At 33.3% G+C, this 18,640-nt stretch overlaps 1 protein-coding gene across 1 annotated transcript in view; it reads left to right on the plus strand.

Moving 5' to 3' along the window:
- The window catches only part of LOC129224968 (QRFP-like peptide receptor), a 78,141-nt gene that overhangs the window by 40,656 nt on the left and 18,845 nt on the right, over positions 1-18,640 (plus strand). The window contains exons 2-3 of the mRNA XM_054859515.1: positions 14,673-14,860; positions 16,102-16,359. Coding sequence (XP_054715490.1) covers positions 14,673-14,860; positions 16,102-16,359 — 446 coding nt within the window. The remainder of the gene's footprint in view (positions 1-14,672; positions 14,861-16,101; positions 16,360-18,640) is intronic.

Here is an 18,640-nt window from a genome sequence, read left to right on the forward strand (position 1 = left end):
ACAGATAATTTATCTCAATTTCACAACTTTAAAATATAATGAATATACAGTGATTGATGTTACAAAGGACCAAATTTGATTGTAAAAATTTGTTGATGTTACAGATACTTGTACCGTTGAAAATGCAGATTCTCTCTGAAACGTTTCGTTTAAAAAAAAGAACAGATATATTCTGATGGAAGAAAATGGTTTTAAATTCAAAAATACAAACATACATTTCAACACTCTGTCTCCGGAAGGAAGCATCGATCACAAAGATAATTATTTACTAGCATTTCTACTAACCAAATTTCTCACGAAAAAATAGAAAATGCGTAAAAGAAAGCTAGGTTGTATTTTGTATTTCGCATTTCTTTTCAACTATCGCAACCATTGACTACTGCGAAAACGTTCTTGTTTGTACCAAAGAGTACTATAATAGGGTAGAGGAACGACTCGTATACTGCTTCCATTGGCCGCCATGACCAAGCATAGAGACCGGTTTGAGAGAGATTAGAGTGGCAATAATGGTAGTTTCGTTATGAAACATAATGAAATTTAAGCGGCGATAAATGTTTTTTACTGCTGCTGATATTTTTCCTCAAATGCAATTTCAAATGGAAATAACAATTGAAGCTGCTGGGAATTTTTGTCAAATAATTTGATGTTAAACTGTATAAAAAGTTTTAATGAATGATGTATAAAAACATAATGCACTGACAGAATACAGTGATCTTCAACAGATAAATTTGGAAATTTTTAATCAGTACTCAAGAACAGCAAAAAGCTCTACACATTTTATTAAACAGATTACAAAATAGTGATTAATTTGTTGGATCTTACTTCATAACAGGGTTGATAAAAATCAGGATTTTTAAATATATATATATATATAAACTCGGTTTTTTTTATTTAAATCGGATTTTTCTGATATAAATAGAATTTTTGAAATTTAAATTTATTTAAATATAGTATTGGATACTAACAAGTTAAAATGCTCAAGTTAGATGTTAAATCAGATAATTCTTTTCCTATATATGGTTAAAAATTCATAAACTCTAAGTTTGAGTAATTCAGAAATCAGTAAAAAATAATTACACATCTGAGCTTGATAAAATCTTGCTACAATATGAAGTCCCATATCCATATGGGTGTATTTCCCAGAAATTTTTTAACAATCAAAATAAATAACACCTTTCTTTTATCTAAGGAAAAAAAAGGAAATAATATGGAAGTACATAAACTGAGAAAGAATAAAAATAGCGTAGAACATTGAATTTATTTCCTTTTTTTTTCTTTTTTTTTTTTTTTGGAAAAATAACACCTGAAAAAAAATGGAAGAAGAAAAAAAAGGAAACCATATGCTTCTTGTATTTTTAAATATTTTAATAAAACTCATCAAGGACTGAAAAGAAGACTGTTTTTTAGAATTCTTATCTTATAAAACGCTTGCATATTTTTTCCCCTACTGTTTTGACTTACTGTAAGTTGAGGAGGATTGTATGTTTATTTTTTAGTGAATAAGTAAATAGCTTAACTAGGGTGGTTCAAAAATACATGTAAAAAAAAGTTTCTAATAGATAACAGGACACCCCTCAATGTTTTTAGACTTGTGGATAGTAATATACTGGAAGAATTTTGACTTCTTATTTCAACTGAAAGAGAGTGCTCAACTCCCTCCCCCAAACATCGTAAGTATGGGGAGGGGCGCTAAAAATTACATTGAACTGAAATAACAATGCTATATATTATAATATACAAAAGTAATATGCATATACATTGCAAAAAAAATTATTTACAAAAACACAGCTGAGGAAATTAAATGTTTCCAAATCTGTGACATTTCCCATGCTACGACTAATGTTAAATTGAGCACCCTCTTAAAATTTGAGTAAGAAACTAAAACTTTTACAGCACAATACAATTAGTAAGTCTGAAAAAAAAATAGGGTTTGTCCTGGACTCTAGCTAAAAAAAGTTTTTTTGAACCACTCTAAGCTTAACTCTTAATAGGTACGTATCCAATTTAATTTATTGTTTTTAATTTCATTGAAAGGTAATCTCGTTTCATATATATGAAGAGCAAACATTCAAACAGTGTTTTCTCCAAAAATGAAAAAAAAAATGAGTTAGTGATTTTTCTTTGAACTTAACATTAAATGGTACAAAAATATGCTATTGTTTTCAACCAAAACATATTTTTTCCCATTATAAACCTATTTATAAAATTCAGGTTTCATTCAAAAAGTGTTTCCTCCAGAGCCAGTTTCCAGTCAAACAGTGATTCCTCCAGTCAACCAATCAGAGCTGTTCTTACTGATCACGTGACCCAGCTATTTCCCAATGTGTCTAGTGTTTCAGAGATTATGTTATTGTTTGCATGGTGCTATATTGGTTTGTTTGTTTATTTTACAGCGATGTGCTTTTACCTACATTTTTATTATTAATTTAGGGATGGAAGAAATAATAGATGCACATTGTGAAAAGTGTTGTCTTACAATCTCTTCCTCTTAGCCATGGAATATCAGTTGAAAAGAAAAGAGACGTAGACAAACTTTTAAACTTAATGTATGGCGAAGAGTGGCAAAATCAATCTGATTTTAATTGGTACAAAGACATTATTTATAATTTACCTGCACGCAATGATGAAACGGATGAAGTAGTGTGCGATTGTTTGGATGAGGATTATGCAGGACAATTTTTTTTTCTCATATAAATTTCTAGCTTTATTTCATAACAATCAGTTTTATTATGTCATTAATTAGTTTTATTCCATTAAAAAATGTAATCGTAGCAATTTAAGTTACTATCTTTTTCATTCAAAAAGTGTTTTATCCACATTGAAAACATTCAAAACACGTTTCCTCCTTTGAGTTCGGTCAAAACATTTCTCCAAATTTCAAATGCATTTTTCAAATTCATTTTAAGTTTATTAGGTAAAGTACGCCTACAAGTCTTACTAGTGATCAGAAATACAACTAAAAAAATAATAATTGGGGTCTAATACAAGTTTTTTTAAATATATTAGTTTTTTGTGTTTCCTGAAAAACTGTATCCGAAGGAGAAAACATGGTTTGAATGTTTGCTCCTCATATATACTTTGCAATTTTTTTTCTTTTTTAATGTTAATTGCTACTATGATTTTTTTATATTTTTCTTCGGTTCCAATTACATTTATTTAATAACAATATGAATTTCTTTTGTTTCTTTTAGTAAGATTACTTATTATTCCGAGGACAATTTTCTGAATTCGGAATGCGAACCTTTTCAGAAATTGCGATTTTCGCTTAGATCAGCACGAAGTGGTGATTTTTTTCAAGCCGGTGAGTGATAATGCCGATGCTATTTCCCTAGAGAGAACCTCTCATAAATCTATTCGAGCTTTATGTTTAAAATGTGATGCGAATGTTCCCTCAAAAACAAAAGAAGTTCAGGTGAACATTTTGAATACTTCGAATTTAATACGCCATTTACAGCGATACCACTCCACTGATATTGTGGAAGAATTCAAAGCTAATCTTATATCTGCTAGAGAAGAATTCGCTATCACGAACCCCCTAGGGAAGACTTGGTTGTTCTTCTTCTTTGGAAGACAGGTTGTTCTTCCCTAACTTGGGAGAATGAACATTTTTTTTTGTTTTATTTTTAAAGGGACAAATCTACACACTTATACCTTGTCTTGAAGGGACGTAGTAAGGCACATCCTGAAAATAGAATACTTCGTTCGAATGGAAAACGTATGATTAATATGCTACTAGAGGTAAAAGTTCAAAACTGTCCCAAGTACGGGCACTTGACTGTACGAAAAATTATCGAAAATTTTTAGTGTTCATGACCATAAAATCATGATTTTTAACTTTTTATGGACTTCTAAAACCTGGGTCCAGTAGTATTCGACTTGGGGCTCCAAATAGTAGGAAGTTCATTTTCGGTTCAATTACTTAGTTTGACGCCAATAAATATACATCCCAAAACTCGGTAACACCCAAAACTCGAACTGTAGCCAGGTACAAAGAAACATTTATTTATTTATATTGATCTTTTAAATTGAATTTTTCAGTGAATCCAAGTATGAATCCAAATGGATTCGTATTCATAGATGTGAATCAGAAATGATTTGGATTCATAGGTCTGAATCCGAATTCCGTATTCGGATTCACATTAGCAAACATGAATCTATTCGAATTCACACTTGTGAATACGAATGTATTCGTATTCGGATTGACACGTTAAGGTGCTGTGAATCAAATTCGGATTCGGATTTACGAATACGAATCTGCCCATCTCTGATCGTTACTGCAAATTTAGAGCCAAATGGTCAGAAATTGGTTTCTAAACGCCAAATGGAAACTTTTTATTTATAAAATTCGCATATATTTCTGACGACAACTACACCTGGTTTGTAATTCTTCTTTCTTTTTAATACTTATTAATGTTATCCAGGAAAATTACCAAGCATATTTAATTACACATGCGTTCTTGCCGAGCTACATCTTAATATGAGGTGCAGCCCTCGGACGAAAAAAAAAAGTTTGCCAACTACTGACTTAAGTAATATTTAAGACACAAGTTTCGTTTCAAATTTAGTAACATAATGGGGTCGTTTCCAAAATTTTAAAAGTATTTTTTTTCTGGAATAGCATGCTTAAAAACATAGGATCTGACAATTTTTTAAATAATTTATTTAAGTTTAATATTTTTTAAAAATTACTTAAATCGGTGCGCTTTCATTGTTTACACTTCTGTCGTGTGACGTCACAAATAATGAAATGCCATTCAATGTTGCCATTTACAGAAGAAAAAATTTATTCTCATCTTTACTCACGTGCATTGGCAACGATATGGTTGATAGCAAGCGTAGAGCGCAATATTTAATTCGCTGTTTGATTATCATAACGTGGAAACGTTGTAGAAAGATGCGGCAAAGTGCATCATTTGTGACGTCATCAAAACCACGCATTGTTCGAAAAATCGGACATTTTAAAAAATAAATTAAAAAAAAAACCTGTTGGGAAAATGAAAGTATTTTCTGTGTCCATGCTATTTTTTTTGTTCATTCTATCCATTTCAGTGACTAAAAGTAGTACTTTTGACTGAAGGAAACCACCCCGTTGAGGCAGTGACAAGCAAAAGGATGTAAGGATGTAAATGCGAAATTAAAATTTAGGGGTAGCTAATAGAAATGGTAAGTGAACCTCTCCGGTAGGTGCTGCTGTACAGCATGGTTAAGAAAACAATTTCAATGAAAGGCTATCTAGTACCGGAACTTTAAACATGTTCCACGCAATACTGAAAACTGTCAACATACATCCTTTGCTTCTCACTGTCTCAATTGTTCTTTATTTCTCTCAAGCAAGAAAAAGCTCAAGTAAAAAATATTACTTAGCTTATTTTCTTGTTTTCAAAGTGAGCTAGATTTTTTTTTAAAAGATGCAGTGAATATCTAAGAGCTACCTGACAACATGAAAAAATACATGCGACTTTTCTTAGATTCTGTGTGGAAATGTCTTCTTTGACACTTCGCAATAAGATGCATCCAAAAAATCCAACACCGGCTGGAAGATCAAACAAAATACTTCCGGACTGCAGAAATATAAGGAAAAAATTGACAGATATCACGCTGAGACGGACTCTCTTTGTCGGAAAAAAGAAAACAGTTTTCTTGATGCGATGAGAAAGTTTCGATGAATATTTTTCAGGGTGTCATGGCGACACGGAGCTAGCTAAATTAGGGGCATTCCACAATAAACGTGCTTTTGTAATACGGATTGAAACTAAGTTTCTTGTCTCGTTCGACTGTAGTCCTTCGGTTGCGATTTATTTATTGTCGAGGATGCGTAATATCGTGAAAAACACATATATTTTAGATACGGTTTCATTAAACTGCAAATTATAAGCACATCCCATCTTTACTAATAATAAAGCTGAATGTCTCTCTATCTGGATATCTCTCTTTCTCTGTCTGTCAGTATTTCTGTGACGCGCATAGCTCCTAGACTGTTCGGTTGATTTTCATGAAATCTAGCACAGTTTTAGTTTATAGCATGGAGGTGTGCGCCTCGAAGCGATTTTTTGAAAATTCGATTTTGTTCTTTTTCTATTACAATTTTAAGAACTTTTCACTGAGCAAATTATCGCAACGTGGGCTAGTAAATTACCAAATGATCATAACGTGGAATCGTAACATGGGCAAGCATAGCAAATCGGCGAGAACATAGTAAATTGGCGAGAAATTTATCATCCGTTATTTGTAAATATACAGGCGAACCAAATGACCTTTTCATTTTCTACTACGGGCAAAGCCGTGCGGGTACCACTAGTGCAAAATAAAAATGTTGGAGACAATTGTTTAAGGGGAGAATTCAAAAGAATTATTTAATACTTGCTGCGTTGAACGGTGTTGCACGGTCTACCTTGGGAATAATACCCACGTTCAACAATCAGTCTTAAATAAAGGGAAAAAAATAGCGTAAAATCTTCTGTCAACATTGTAGAAAAAACACTTTTAAGACTCATAATTTAAACTTAGACATCTTTGGATTTCTTTTTTTTTTCCATATTACAAAAAAATCAGTCATTGTCCGGTTTTTTTTTTTTTTTTTTTTTTTGGTGAAAACCCTCTTATGTGAATTCCTGAACATCGAAAGACCTCTGTGCCAAATTTGGTAAAAATCTGTCGTGACTGTAGATTGGTATAAGGAAAATCCTGCTATGTGCATTAATGAGCATTTAAGAACGAGTACCTCTGTGACATATTTAGCTAAGATCCGACGTAAACTGTGAATTTATATGAAGAACATGCACACACACACACAGCTATGTTTATCTTTCGAGTTTAAGCATTTGAATTGATTTTAATTTATTTTAGAAAGCTTGATTTTCGAGCATATTGCTATGTCGGCTCTTCAATATTTTTTCAAACCTGTATCAACGGTATTGGGCTTTCACTTCAAGTAGAAATGGAAATTAATTTCCTGCATTTCAAAACCTTAACTGTCAGCAAATTTATTACTCCAAAAATAACTGTGCTTCAGTCGTTTCAATGCCAGAAACGCAGAAAAATGCTTACGAAATACATTTCCGTCGATCAGAAAGGATGTGATTAGTTATTAAATCAATTTAAAACTCTTTCGAGGCAGTTTCAAGTTTAATTCGGTTTTCCTTTTCGTGAGATTTTAACCAGTGACAAAATAACCGTTAAATTGATTAATTACATTAGAAGGGCTGAGAATTTCAGGCGCAGTTTGAAACTTTATTTTGAATTTAACTGCTTTCAAAAATGATGCATTAATATTCATGCGAATGATTCCACTCATTTTTAGATGAGCTGATAGATAGGAGCAAACCTAACCAGGTAGCATTGTGAAGGCTGAGCAGATTTTAATCACAGCATTATGCCGCTGCCAGGTTAGGTTTGCCCAACTAGTCCCTAGTTGACGGTGCATGAATTGAAAGCGGAAGCAGAACACTTCATTTTGTAATCGGTAGAGATCAGCGAGAACAAGCGAACAGTAAAGGTTTTGCTGATCGCGCGTTCTCGCTGATCCTACTAATTACAAAATAAAGTGTTCTGTTTCAGCGTACCATTTATCCGCCATCTCTCCTTGGTACAACTTTGTTTTGTAGCTTTTGCCAGAATTTAGCGTTTGGGGGGGGGGGTATCATAACTGTACCTATAAGTATATTATCTACCATAGCTGAATTGGCAATATATTTTAAAACTAAGGGTTCTAGGGCTAGCACCATTAGGCTGTGAATCTAATTTCACTTAATATAAAACTGCTTTTATTGCGCATGTGAAGTTGTAGAGAAAATTCGACTTCTAAATTCGCTCTTGAAAATCCTCTTTAGTAGTTTCTTCATAGCAACCTTAAATTAATAAAAAGTATTTTTTTTCCATGGTAACAAACGACTTGTTCACTTAAGTTAACACAAATGAGCTTATCAAACAACAGCCCTTGTAGGATATATCTTGTGATAGAAAACAAAATGCCACAAATATGAAACTAAATTTAAAAAACATTGATTTGAATTTGGAAATCAGGAATTCAAATTATGTTTTTTGCTGTCGCGAGTGTGTGTGTGTGTATGTAGGCGTGTGTGTCTGTGTGCAGGCATGAGTGTGTGTATGTGTATTTGTGTGTCTGTATGTAGAAGTGTGTGTATGTGTGTGCTGGTGTGTGTAGGTATGCATGTGTATGTAGGAGTGTGTAGGTGTGTGTATGTATGCGTGTGTGTGTAGGGGTATGGACGCAACCTGGAGACGGTTTTCGCTAGAGGAGCAGCATCGTAAGGCAGGTCGACGGTGGTGCTGCAGAGGGAAGCGGGGGGAAAATAAATCATAGGAACATCAAAACCGCCAAACGAGAAGAATAAGCGATTGCTCAAAAATGCAATAACGTAGAATTTTGAGTGTATTAGTAAAGCAGTTCTTATAGATTGAATAAAAACAAAATGGTTTTAATCTTACAATAATCATAGACACATTTCAAGATGCAAAGTTTTTAACAGAATGACTGAGTTGAAAAATCAATTGTATTAGCAGAATTTGTAAAAGAAATGCAGCTGAGAGCTTTTTTCCACGTCTGTAATGATTTCTCTTCAAATGAAACTTATCGTTCTGCCATCAGTGTAACCTCCAGCTGAGCGCCAATGTAATAAAATTTGCCTTTACTTTATTAATAGTGCGGCATTAAAGCACAATAGAACCATTCAATGGGAGCACACATAAAGAAGCAAAAGACAATAAATAGGAGAGAGGGATGAAAAAACACGAGAATAATGAAACGAAAGCACCAGGAACGATGACGCAATGTGGCACACTAATTGGAATGAACACTCGTACTTTAAAAAAAAACGGGCTGATGTGTGCATCACATGACTTCCTTTTACTCCAATTTAATGTCATTTTTTCATTATTGCCAGTTTTAATGTAATTCATAAGTTTACTTTTTAAATATCACCAACAGTGGTCAAATTGAAACCAGATTTTAAAAAAAAAAATAAATAAATAAATAAATTAAAAAAATCGCCAAATTTGTCGCCAGGTCGGCGACAAAACTTGGCGACCAAAAGACTGGCGATATATCGACAAGTGTCCGCCAAATTATAGCACCACTTGGGTTTACATCGAAATTAACAATGATTTCCCTCCAAAAAGGAGCAAAAGACCCCCTTAGGATCATCCGAATGCAACCAAAAAGGGAGGTGCACAACTAGACCCCAATAGGAGTCTAATTACCAAATTTCAATTTCCTAGGACATTTCATTCTTGAGTTATGCGACATACATACACACATACACACATATGCACATACATACGTACATACAGACGTCACGAGAAAACTCGTCGTAATTAACTCGGGGATCGTCAAAATGGGTATTTCGGATGTCTGTACGTTCTTAGGCACATATCCACACGTGATCGGGTTGGAAAAAAAAAAACTCAATATTCATTCGGGGGCGATCAAAATGGAAATTAAGGCCGATTTTTGAGTGAAAATTTTTTCGCGAATACAATATTTCCTTTTTTGTAAAAGGAAGTAAAAACACTTGGAAAATCCTTCAACAGGTATTAAGATTTATTTTTCCAAATGCACCGATTACCTCATAAATATAATAGCCAGTAACGTCACAACGGTGGTGCCCCAGGTGACACTCATCCGTGGCGTGACGCCCATGGTGTATTTAAGAGGTCAAAATAATATTAATACTTCAATTTTGGAAAATTTCCCCGTTTTATATTGAAGTATATTTAATTTGTCAACTACCAACGAAAGTTGATAAATTTGATAATATTGTTGAGCATAATATTGCGGGGAGTTGGTAGTTACATATGCATGACTTTATGACTTCACAAGTGATGTACTTTGGCGTCCTACTTCATTACTGCGCTAAATGTTTGTGCGCTAATGTAAAATAAACTCTTTGCTGTTAACCGCGTTGCCAGGACATGATAATTTGCACTGTGCGCAGTGAATGACATTTCATTACTTCTGCAAAAGTGTAAAAAATGAATTTCAGTCTGCGCGCGACCAATTAAAATCTCGTTAAAAGATATTAAACTTTGTCAAATTATTTAAAAAATGGTTAAATTCTATGTTTTGAAGTATGCTCTTTTACAAAAAAAAAAAAAAAAAAATAGTTTTAAAATTTCGGAAGCAACCCAAAATTTACGCTCGTCCTTCCTTTTTTTAACTTTTCGTTAAACCGCAAAAATAAAACATTGTTTTGTTAAACTGTACTAATTTCATGTGTACATAAAAACAAAATTTTTTTTAACACCGCTGATAAGAGTATACGAGGGTTGAAGCTTTAATCGTAGAAGCTATTTATTTGCATCTAATACAAAAGTAAAACATGTAACTAAGTTTTGCTGAAATTCGCTTCAGAACTGTTCCAGAGATTCTTACGGCAGTCGACTACTCCATTTGATCTTTCGGCAGAACAGGTATTCCTATCGGTGTCCTATGCCTTCCACATTGTTTGAAAACGTGTGTAGACAATGCTGGTGATTTTATTGAAGAAGAGTAAATCTTGGTGGGGTGTATCACTTTTGTATTAAGTATAAATAGGTAGTGGCCACTAAGTTCCAACCGTCGTAAATTGACTAGAATATTGGAAGAACTTGGTGGGTAAATTCCTATTAAACAGTTAAATTTCAATGAGTTAGGGTTGCTGTTTTTCTATTTTAAACTAATACTAGCGTGAGTTAAGTATTTCTAAATAAAAAAAACTTTATTATTATTCTTTTACGCAATTATTCTTCAGACGATAAGACTCTAGTCAGGTTAGAGCGATTGAAGCCCTCTTCAGCTCATAACCACTAAATTCTCTGTCAACTTGATCGCACACCTGAAACCACAATGTTCGTGAACTCATGGTCGGGACTGCAGATTCCCCTTTGTTAAATTTGGTTTTCACAAATGAAATACAGTTAGCTCTCGATTGATGGCGGTCTGATCATTTGCAGGTCTTTTCATAACTTTTTTTAAACTTATGATTGTGTTATTGTTCGCTTTTAGATTTTACATACGCTTTTTGTATTCAATGTTAGTATACGCAATGTAGCAATGTTTTTTGTTATGATTTAAATGATTATGTGAGTGGTATTAATGTTTCTTAGCTATTGTATATGTTACCGTTAAAGCATATGAGCCGCTCAGAAGCCAATGCGGTTAAGTCCAAATCACAAAATTTGAGAAAATTAATGTTTTTTGATACATTAGTTTTTAAAATTCTTGGTGTATTAATTTAATTAGAAAAGTGTATAAAATCTTTTTTCGAAATGAAAACTCTGCAAAAAAACAAGATATGTCCAGGATGTGTAAATAAAAACGTAAGTATTTATTGAAATAATGACAGCATCTTAAAAATTGTAGGACTTATACCTTTTGGCAGGTGAAAAATATAAGAAATTTATGTAAAAATAATAAATTAACATTTATTGACATAAGTTTTATGTTTATTCATCATAACAAACACCATCTTCTTACGAGTTATTTAAATGTAAATCTTGATCTCCATGTGTTGTCCTTAATGTCCTGTAAAAGTTGTGTTTAATTGGAGGTGTATACTTTAATAAACATATGATGTCTTTTTTTGTTTCTCTTGAAATTGTTCTGAATATAGGTTGAGTTATATTTTTTAAATTCACTGGCCACCTATTTTTTCTTTTTTTTTATATCAATTACATGAAAGGTATCATCCTTGTCAAAATTATGTTTGAACTTAATGCTGCTTGGGTTTGACCTTTCCAATTTTATGCATCTCATACTAAGCCAATTAATTGATTGTTAGTCCACTTGTTGATTTTTTTCTGTTGGTAACAGCTTCTTCCAATGGTTTTGTGGAAAGAAATTCTTCTGGATTCTGTCCTGAACATGAATCTGAATACATTATAATTTTTTGAAAATCCTTTGCGTACAGTTTAATGTGTTTAGTTAAACACGATGACACTTCTTGTGAACCCCGCGATGCTTGGGTTATAGGCCAAACATACATGTAGCCCTCGTTAGTCTTTAAATCATGGCAACCAAGTTTGTATATAAATAAGTTTCTCTTGTAATAAGCCACTGATGTGGATAGTTTCGGAAATGGTAATGCTTTTTCTAAATCAAAACTAAACACGTATATTTCGTCTGAAGCTCTTAGTCGATCATTAGCCATACTATTCTATTACGGGCAATTTCTGCATTTTGCAAGTGTTTGTATGTTTAACTTCAGCTGCATTTTTTTCTTCATCTATTGTAGATTGTTTTTTATTACCAAATAATCAGATTTTGCACAAGTATCTTTTGAAGGTTTCTTAAATTGTAAGTTAACTTTTGTCGAAAATATATGGTAATAAAACTTTTTCTTTACTGGTACAATTTGCTCTTCATTACATTGTTCGACATACAGGTTATACATTTTTGCAATAGAAAGATCTGAATTCAAGTATCTGCCACTGGATTATGACTTCTTGTACAATGAATTTCTCGTTTTTCAGTGTTGCCAACAAATATCGAAGGAAGAAGAATAATTTAATTTTTATTTCAAAGTTTATGTAAAAAAATATTGATAAAAGGTGGACTTATTCACAATGGCTTCTGAAATTATTATACAATATGTTCAGAAGCTATTAAAAAAAGTGCTGTATAACCATGAAAAAAATAACCAACGAGTAAATCCTTTAATAACTAAAAAGATTGATATTTATTTCGTCAAAATTTCCAAAAATCAGAAAATATCCAAAAATGGACTTAACCGCATTGGCTTCTGAGCGGCTCATATAATGCAGTTATTTTATAGAATACCTAGTTATCCCATGAAATAACTGATCGTGTACGTGAAAGTGTGTAATGTGTTATTAATTTGACTCTTTAACTAGTTATTCTATGAAATAACAAGGTATTCTATAAATTAACTAATGAAAGACAGTTAAAGTGAAAAATAAACACTTTATCAAAAATGAAATAACTAGGTATTCTATAAATGAACTAATGTTAAACAATTAAAATGGAAAAGAAGCAATTTATCTAATTTATGCAGCGTATAAATGGTATTTATGGAAACGTTCCATAAAATAATTTGTTACAACAAGGATTACTAAAATGACACTTGGAATTACGTAGAACATTATTTCTAAAACGAAAACATTTTTTGCTGACACACTGGGTTTTACACGAACATTTTTTAAAAAATGTATTTATCGTACAAGATATATGATACAGATCATTTTACACTTTAAGAGGCTGCAGGTCTTTATTCTATAAAATAACTAGTTAAACCATGAAATACAAGAGAGTATTACACTTTAACGGACATGATCAGTTATTCCAAGTAATAACTAGGTATCTCTTAATAACTAAGTATCTCTTTTTACCAATTATTTGGATTATCCACGGTTTTAGCTCATCTGCGGTTACCGTGCCACCTTATTGTATAATCTGAAGTTTACTGTATTTCCTGGAGTTTTTCACTTACGGTAACTCGCCTCTGCGTGCAGAAGTTCCTGGATGCACTTAAAATGTTCGATCGTAGCTAGGTAGCGACATGACCGTCATCTTGGGGCTAAACGCCGCTTTCCTCCTATGTTTAAAGTGATGAAGAAGCGTTTGATTTTCCTCTTAGTTGCGGTGCTTCATGATAGTGGATTAACAAGCAGTTTATAAAAAACCACACTCAATAAGCAAAACACGCTTCTTCATCAAAGCAAAGATAGGAAAAAAGAGGAGTTTAACTTGAAAATGGCGGTCTTTGCCGTGCTTATTAATTGTGGATAAACAAGCGTTAATAAGAAACCACAATATGGGAACAAAACAAGTTTCTTCCTCAAAGCAAAGAAAGGAAAAAAGAGGAGTTTAATTTCAAGATGGCGGTCATTGCCGTGCTTATTGATTGTGGATTAACCAGCAGTTAATAAGAAACCACAATCAAGAAGCAAAACACGGTTCTAATATCAAAGTAGAGATAAGAGGAAAGCGGCGTTTAACACAAAGATGGTGGTTATTGCGGTGCTTCTTGATTGTTTATTAACAAGCAGCTAATATGAAACCACAATCAAGAAGCAAAACAAGATTCTTCATTTAAGTAGACGCAAGAGGAAACGCCGTTTAACCCCAAGATGGCAGTCATTGCGTTGCTTTTTGATTGTGGATTAACTAGCAGCTAATAAGAAACCACAATCAAGAAGCAAAACACGATTCATCATCGAAGCAGACATAAGAGGAAAGTGGCGTTTAATCCATGATGGCGGTCATTGGGGGTGCTTCTTGATTGTAGATTAACAAGAAGGTTGTATGAAACCACAATCACGAAGCAAAACACACATCTTTATCATACAAGAAAGGAGGGGGTGGTAGAGAAGCGGCGTGTAACCCTAACATGGTGGTCATGCTGCTCTTTACCTGAAATTGAGGGTTTCAGGTGCATTGACATACTGTTTAAGAGACAAAATGAATAATAATAAGAAATCATTTCAGTTTTTGGTGGATTTTTATGAATGAAAACGAAAAGGCGTTATTTATCGGTGCCTATTTGAAACACAGCATTGCACTAACCGTACAAGTCAGTACTGTAAAAATAGAATTCAAAACTCTCTCAAGTGAAGCTTAAAAAAAATAGTTTGGAATATCTTTTAACATTTAAGGATAATTTAAAACGAATTCTACTTTTTAACTAATTTTTAATTTATTTCAATTTGTTTTACAGTGACATGCCTCACATCGAGTGTATTAACGCTGGCAGCAATTGCATGTGATCGTTTTATTGCCATCATTTTCCCTCTTCACGTCCGGGTCACCAAACAGAGAACAGGTTTTGTTATTAGCTTCATTTGGTTGTTGTCCGTCATCGTAGCCACACCACTTCTCCTTGTTCAGAAGTATAACATTATTCAAGTAAGTTGCACGCCGATGTCATAAATGTTTAAAAATATTTATACGGAATTGAGGCTTAGTGGGGAAAACGTGTTTTAATTTGTTTTAGGTCAAATACAAAAATAAAAACCTTTCTACACAGCTAATTTTACTCAATACATCGCAGTATAGCTCGGAAAAATCCTACGACAATGAAGTTAATCCGATTAGATAAGTTTTGCGAGTTTATCTGTTCACATTAAACAAAATTTTCATGTCCATATTTGATATTTTCCATCTAGACGTTTATTTAATAAAGCCGCCATTGGATTGTGTTTTAACATTAAGTTTATTGTCTAGAAAAGTTGGAGGAGGGGGGGGGGGTGAAAATAATGTATTTTCATTGCCGCCGCTATGTTATATATAACATTTAATCCGTTTATATTTGCTTAAGTCAAATAATAAACAATTGTATTATTGTATTTTTAAATGCAAACCTAATTATTTTATGCATTTCCTTTCACGCTTTCTTTGTACATGCATTTAAATAATATAAATTAGAAAAGGGTTATTTTTATTTAAAGATTTTTCACATATTATCACGCACACATGCGCAAAAGATAATAGTGTACACAGAGAAACATAAATTATATAAAATGTAAAGTAAGAGAAGAAACAGTTTCTTCTCTGTTGTTTTACCAAAAATAAAAAAGAATTACAGAAGCTTTCATTCAACTTTCTTTGAAATCATTAATAGCGTAACTCGTGGTTAATTAAGAAGGGAAATATGCCATAAATTTGCTAGATTGCAAAAATGACATGGGTATCGTTAATAATTCCTTGTGAGAGACCAAATCAGCTTTTCTCTCCATATATGTAAAATGTTGGTTTTAAGGCGTAAGGAAGCGACTCCTGAGAGTTTGAGACCTCCAACTGGGACAGAGTTCGACTTGACCTTGCAGGGTGCCAGCACCGCCTTCACAACTTAAACATACCACTGAAAAGGACGGAAATCATCTAGGATATCTGCACACATGGTATCTGCGAGCGATCGATTGCAAGACTTTTAGTCCCATGGATTTAACGAGAATCTACTGCACACACACACATGTAATCAATGGGTATTTTGCAGTGGGCTGGATACACAACTCTGAACTCGATATCCGGTAATTCCGAGTCCAATTCCCTATCCACTAACCCACCCACAGCCTAAAGTATTGCATAAACAGTCTGTATTGCTTTAAAGGACAGGAGTTCTAAAAAGCTTGCATTTTCCCAAACAGTGGAAGGATATCTCCGAAGCGTCTTGTTACGACGATTGGCCACCAGTAGAAGAATGGGACAGCGAACTTCAGATATGTCTACGGAGCTATCCCCTGAAGCAAACGTACTACGCCATCGTAACCTTGGTGTTGTACTTCGTGCCCATACTTGTCATGATTACTGCATATCTACTCATCATCGCCAGACTTTGGCGAACTCAGACTCCTGGGGAAAGAAATATCGCCAACATCAATCTGCAACATCGAGCCAAAAAGAAGGTTTGTTATATTTTCACTTAACGTGTTGAATATTTTTGCATTTTATCATGTTTTGTATGGTCAGTTGTGGTTTTCTTGAGAACTGTTTTTCTTTTTGATGTGTGTGTGGAGTACAGAAAATTTTGAACATGACAGTAATCTCAGTTTCAATGAGAGAACATCTACATCTTGGCTTTGGTTGTTCCAGAGTGATAATCCTCAGTATGGGTGTAACTATAGTCTGTGGGTAAAACAACGAATGATAAAACATAGGGAGTTTTCAAAGATTAAGAAAGTTCAGTTTTCTATTTCAAAGTTGCCCTTTTGATAAAACAATTTATTTTTCAATCAATTTCTCATGAGGTTCAAAGTGATCCAAATTGACAGGATCAGTCTGAATTAGGTTAAACCATGGCCCCACTGAATACTTAACGGCCGTGGCAATCGCTGAAACTCATGGCAACAAAGAGGGCGCCACTGGCTACCCCTGTTTTTGTTTCCACTTGGCGTGATTGTGAGCGTTGGCGCTTTGGCATCTGTGAATACGTGATTTCTCGGCTTATTATCGGGCGTACGTCATTTGACGAAAATTTTAATTTCAAAAGAAGGAATGAGGAGAAAAAGTGCTGAATAAACGTTGTATTACAAAGGTGAAGAGCATTTCTTATTGTTATTTTAATATCATATCAAAAATTACGTGTAATAAAAATTTTAACTAAACACAGAAAACATATGTTTTTTTTTTTAATATTAATGCGTAATTCTTAATATATTTTTTCAAACTTTTTTTTTTTTTTTTTTTGAAAGCTTTGCAAATAATTTTCAAATTTTTTATTGAAAATCCCCTGGGATTTCCTTTTTGGATACAACAGTTCTAAGATTGATGATATATGGCAGGCAGCCCTCATTTCTAATTTTACATGCTCATTTACATGCGAATTTTTTCTGCTCAATAAATTACATCGAAAAAAAAAAAACACGCTCCGCAATCTGTAAATACATTCATTTTTCAAAACTTGAGAGGGTCATTCATTGCCCCTTTTGACCCTGATGAGGATTAGAGGGGGGGGGGGGGGGTATAGGAATTTACGTTAACAATTGCCATTCTTTTCGCTCGTAATGTAGTGTATATTTTACAACGAACAGAATCTAATTAAAAACGTACGAACAGGCCCGACATTTAAAAATTCGCGGGGGGGGGGGGGGGCAAAGGTTCTATGTAGGAGAAAAAACAACAAAATACGAGCAAAATGCCTAATTTTAGTATGTTTGTAAAATTTAGGGGTGTCATAATTGCCTCCTCCCCACCGTGATATCCCCACTTGACAGGCCTGATTAGGAATATTCTTTTTCAAATGAAGAAAAACAATAGAAAAGTTAAAAATATGATGGCAATTTAAGGAAAATGAACCATTAACATAATTTTAAAAACATTTAAAATCAGAGTGTGACTAATACATGGTTCTACGACGGGTCCGTGGTTCTCGCACCAATATTGTACGGACACCAAAATAATGTCATTTATCTATTTCCCCTTCCATTTTTAGCACATCTCATATTATAATAACTTTAGTGTAGATTTTAGTAGTATATTAGTGCACAATACGCATAGAGATGCACAAACGCTTAGTGCACAAGAGCTATTTCGAAAAAGTGCAGATTTTTTTTCTTACAAAAGAAAATTCATAGCATAATCAAAAAATAAATAAAAATAACATGGAGCTAGAAAAAACTTTCATTTTCCCGAAGCTTAGTTTTTAATTAATTTTTTTAAATGTCCGATTTTGAAAATAAGGCGTGGTCTTTATGACGTCACAAATGATGTACTTTGGCGCATCTGTCTACCGCGTTTCTACGTTATGATGATCAAGAAGCGAATTACATATTGCACTCTACGCTTACTATCAATCATATAGTTGTCAACACTTGTGAGTAAAGAAACTAATTGAATATTGTGCTCTGTGAGTGGCATCAGTGAATGGCATTTCATCATTTGTGATGTCATCGGCAGAAACGTAAACAATGAAAGCGCACCGATTAATGCATTTTTTTTTTTTAAATATTAAACTTAGTCAAGTTATTTTAAAAAATGGTCAGATCCTATGATTTTAAAAATGTTCTTTCAAAAAAAAAAAAAAAAAAACCTTAAACTTTCGGAAACGACCCTGTTGCTTCACACGCTTTGAGCATTAAAAAAATGTATATATATACACCCAATCCTCTTTTTATGCGGTGAATAGGGACCGCATAAAAAAAATCGTGCAAAAAAAAATGCTTGAAACTTCACCAGTAGCTTTAAAAA

This window comes from Uloborus diversus, chromosome 6, assembly GCF_026930045.1.
Source record: "Uloborus diversus isolate 005 chromosome 6, Udiv.v.3.1, whole genome shotgun sequence".
Classification (NCBI taxonomy): Eukaryota; Metazoa; Arthropoda; class Arachnida; order Araneae; family Uloboridae; genus Uloborus; species Uloborus diversus.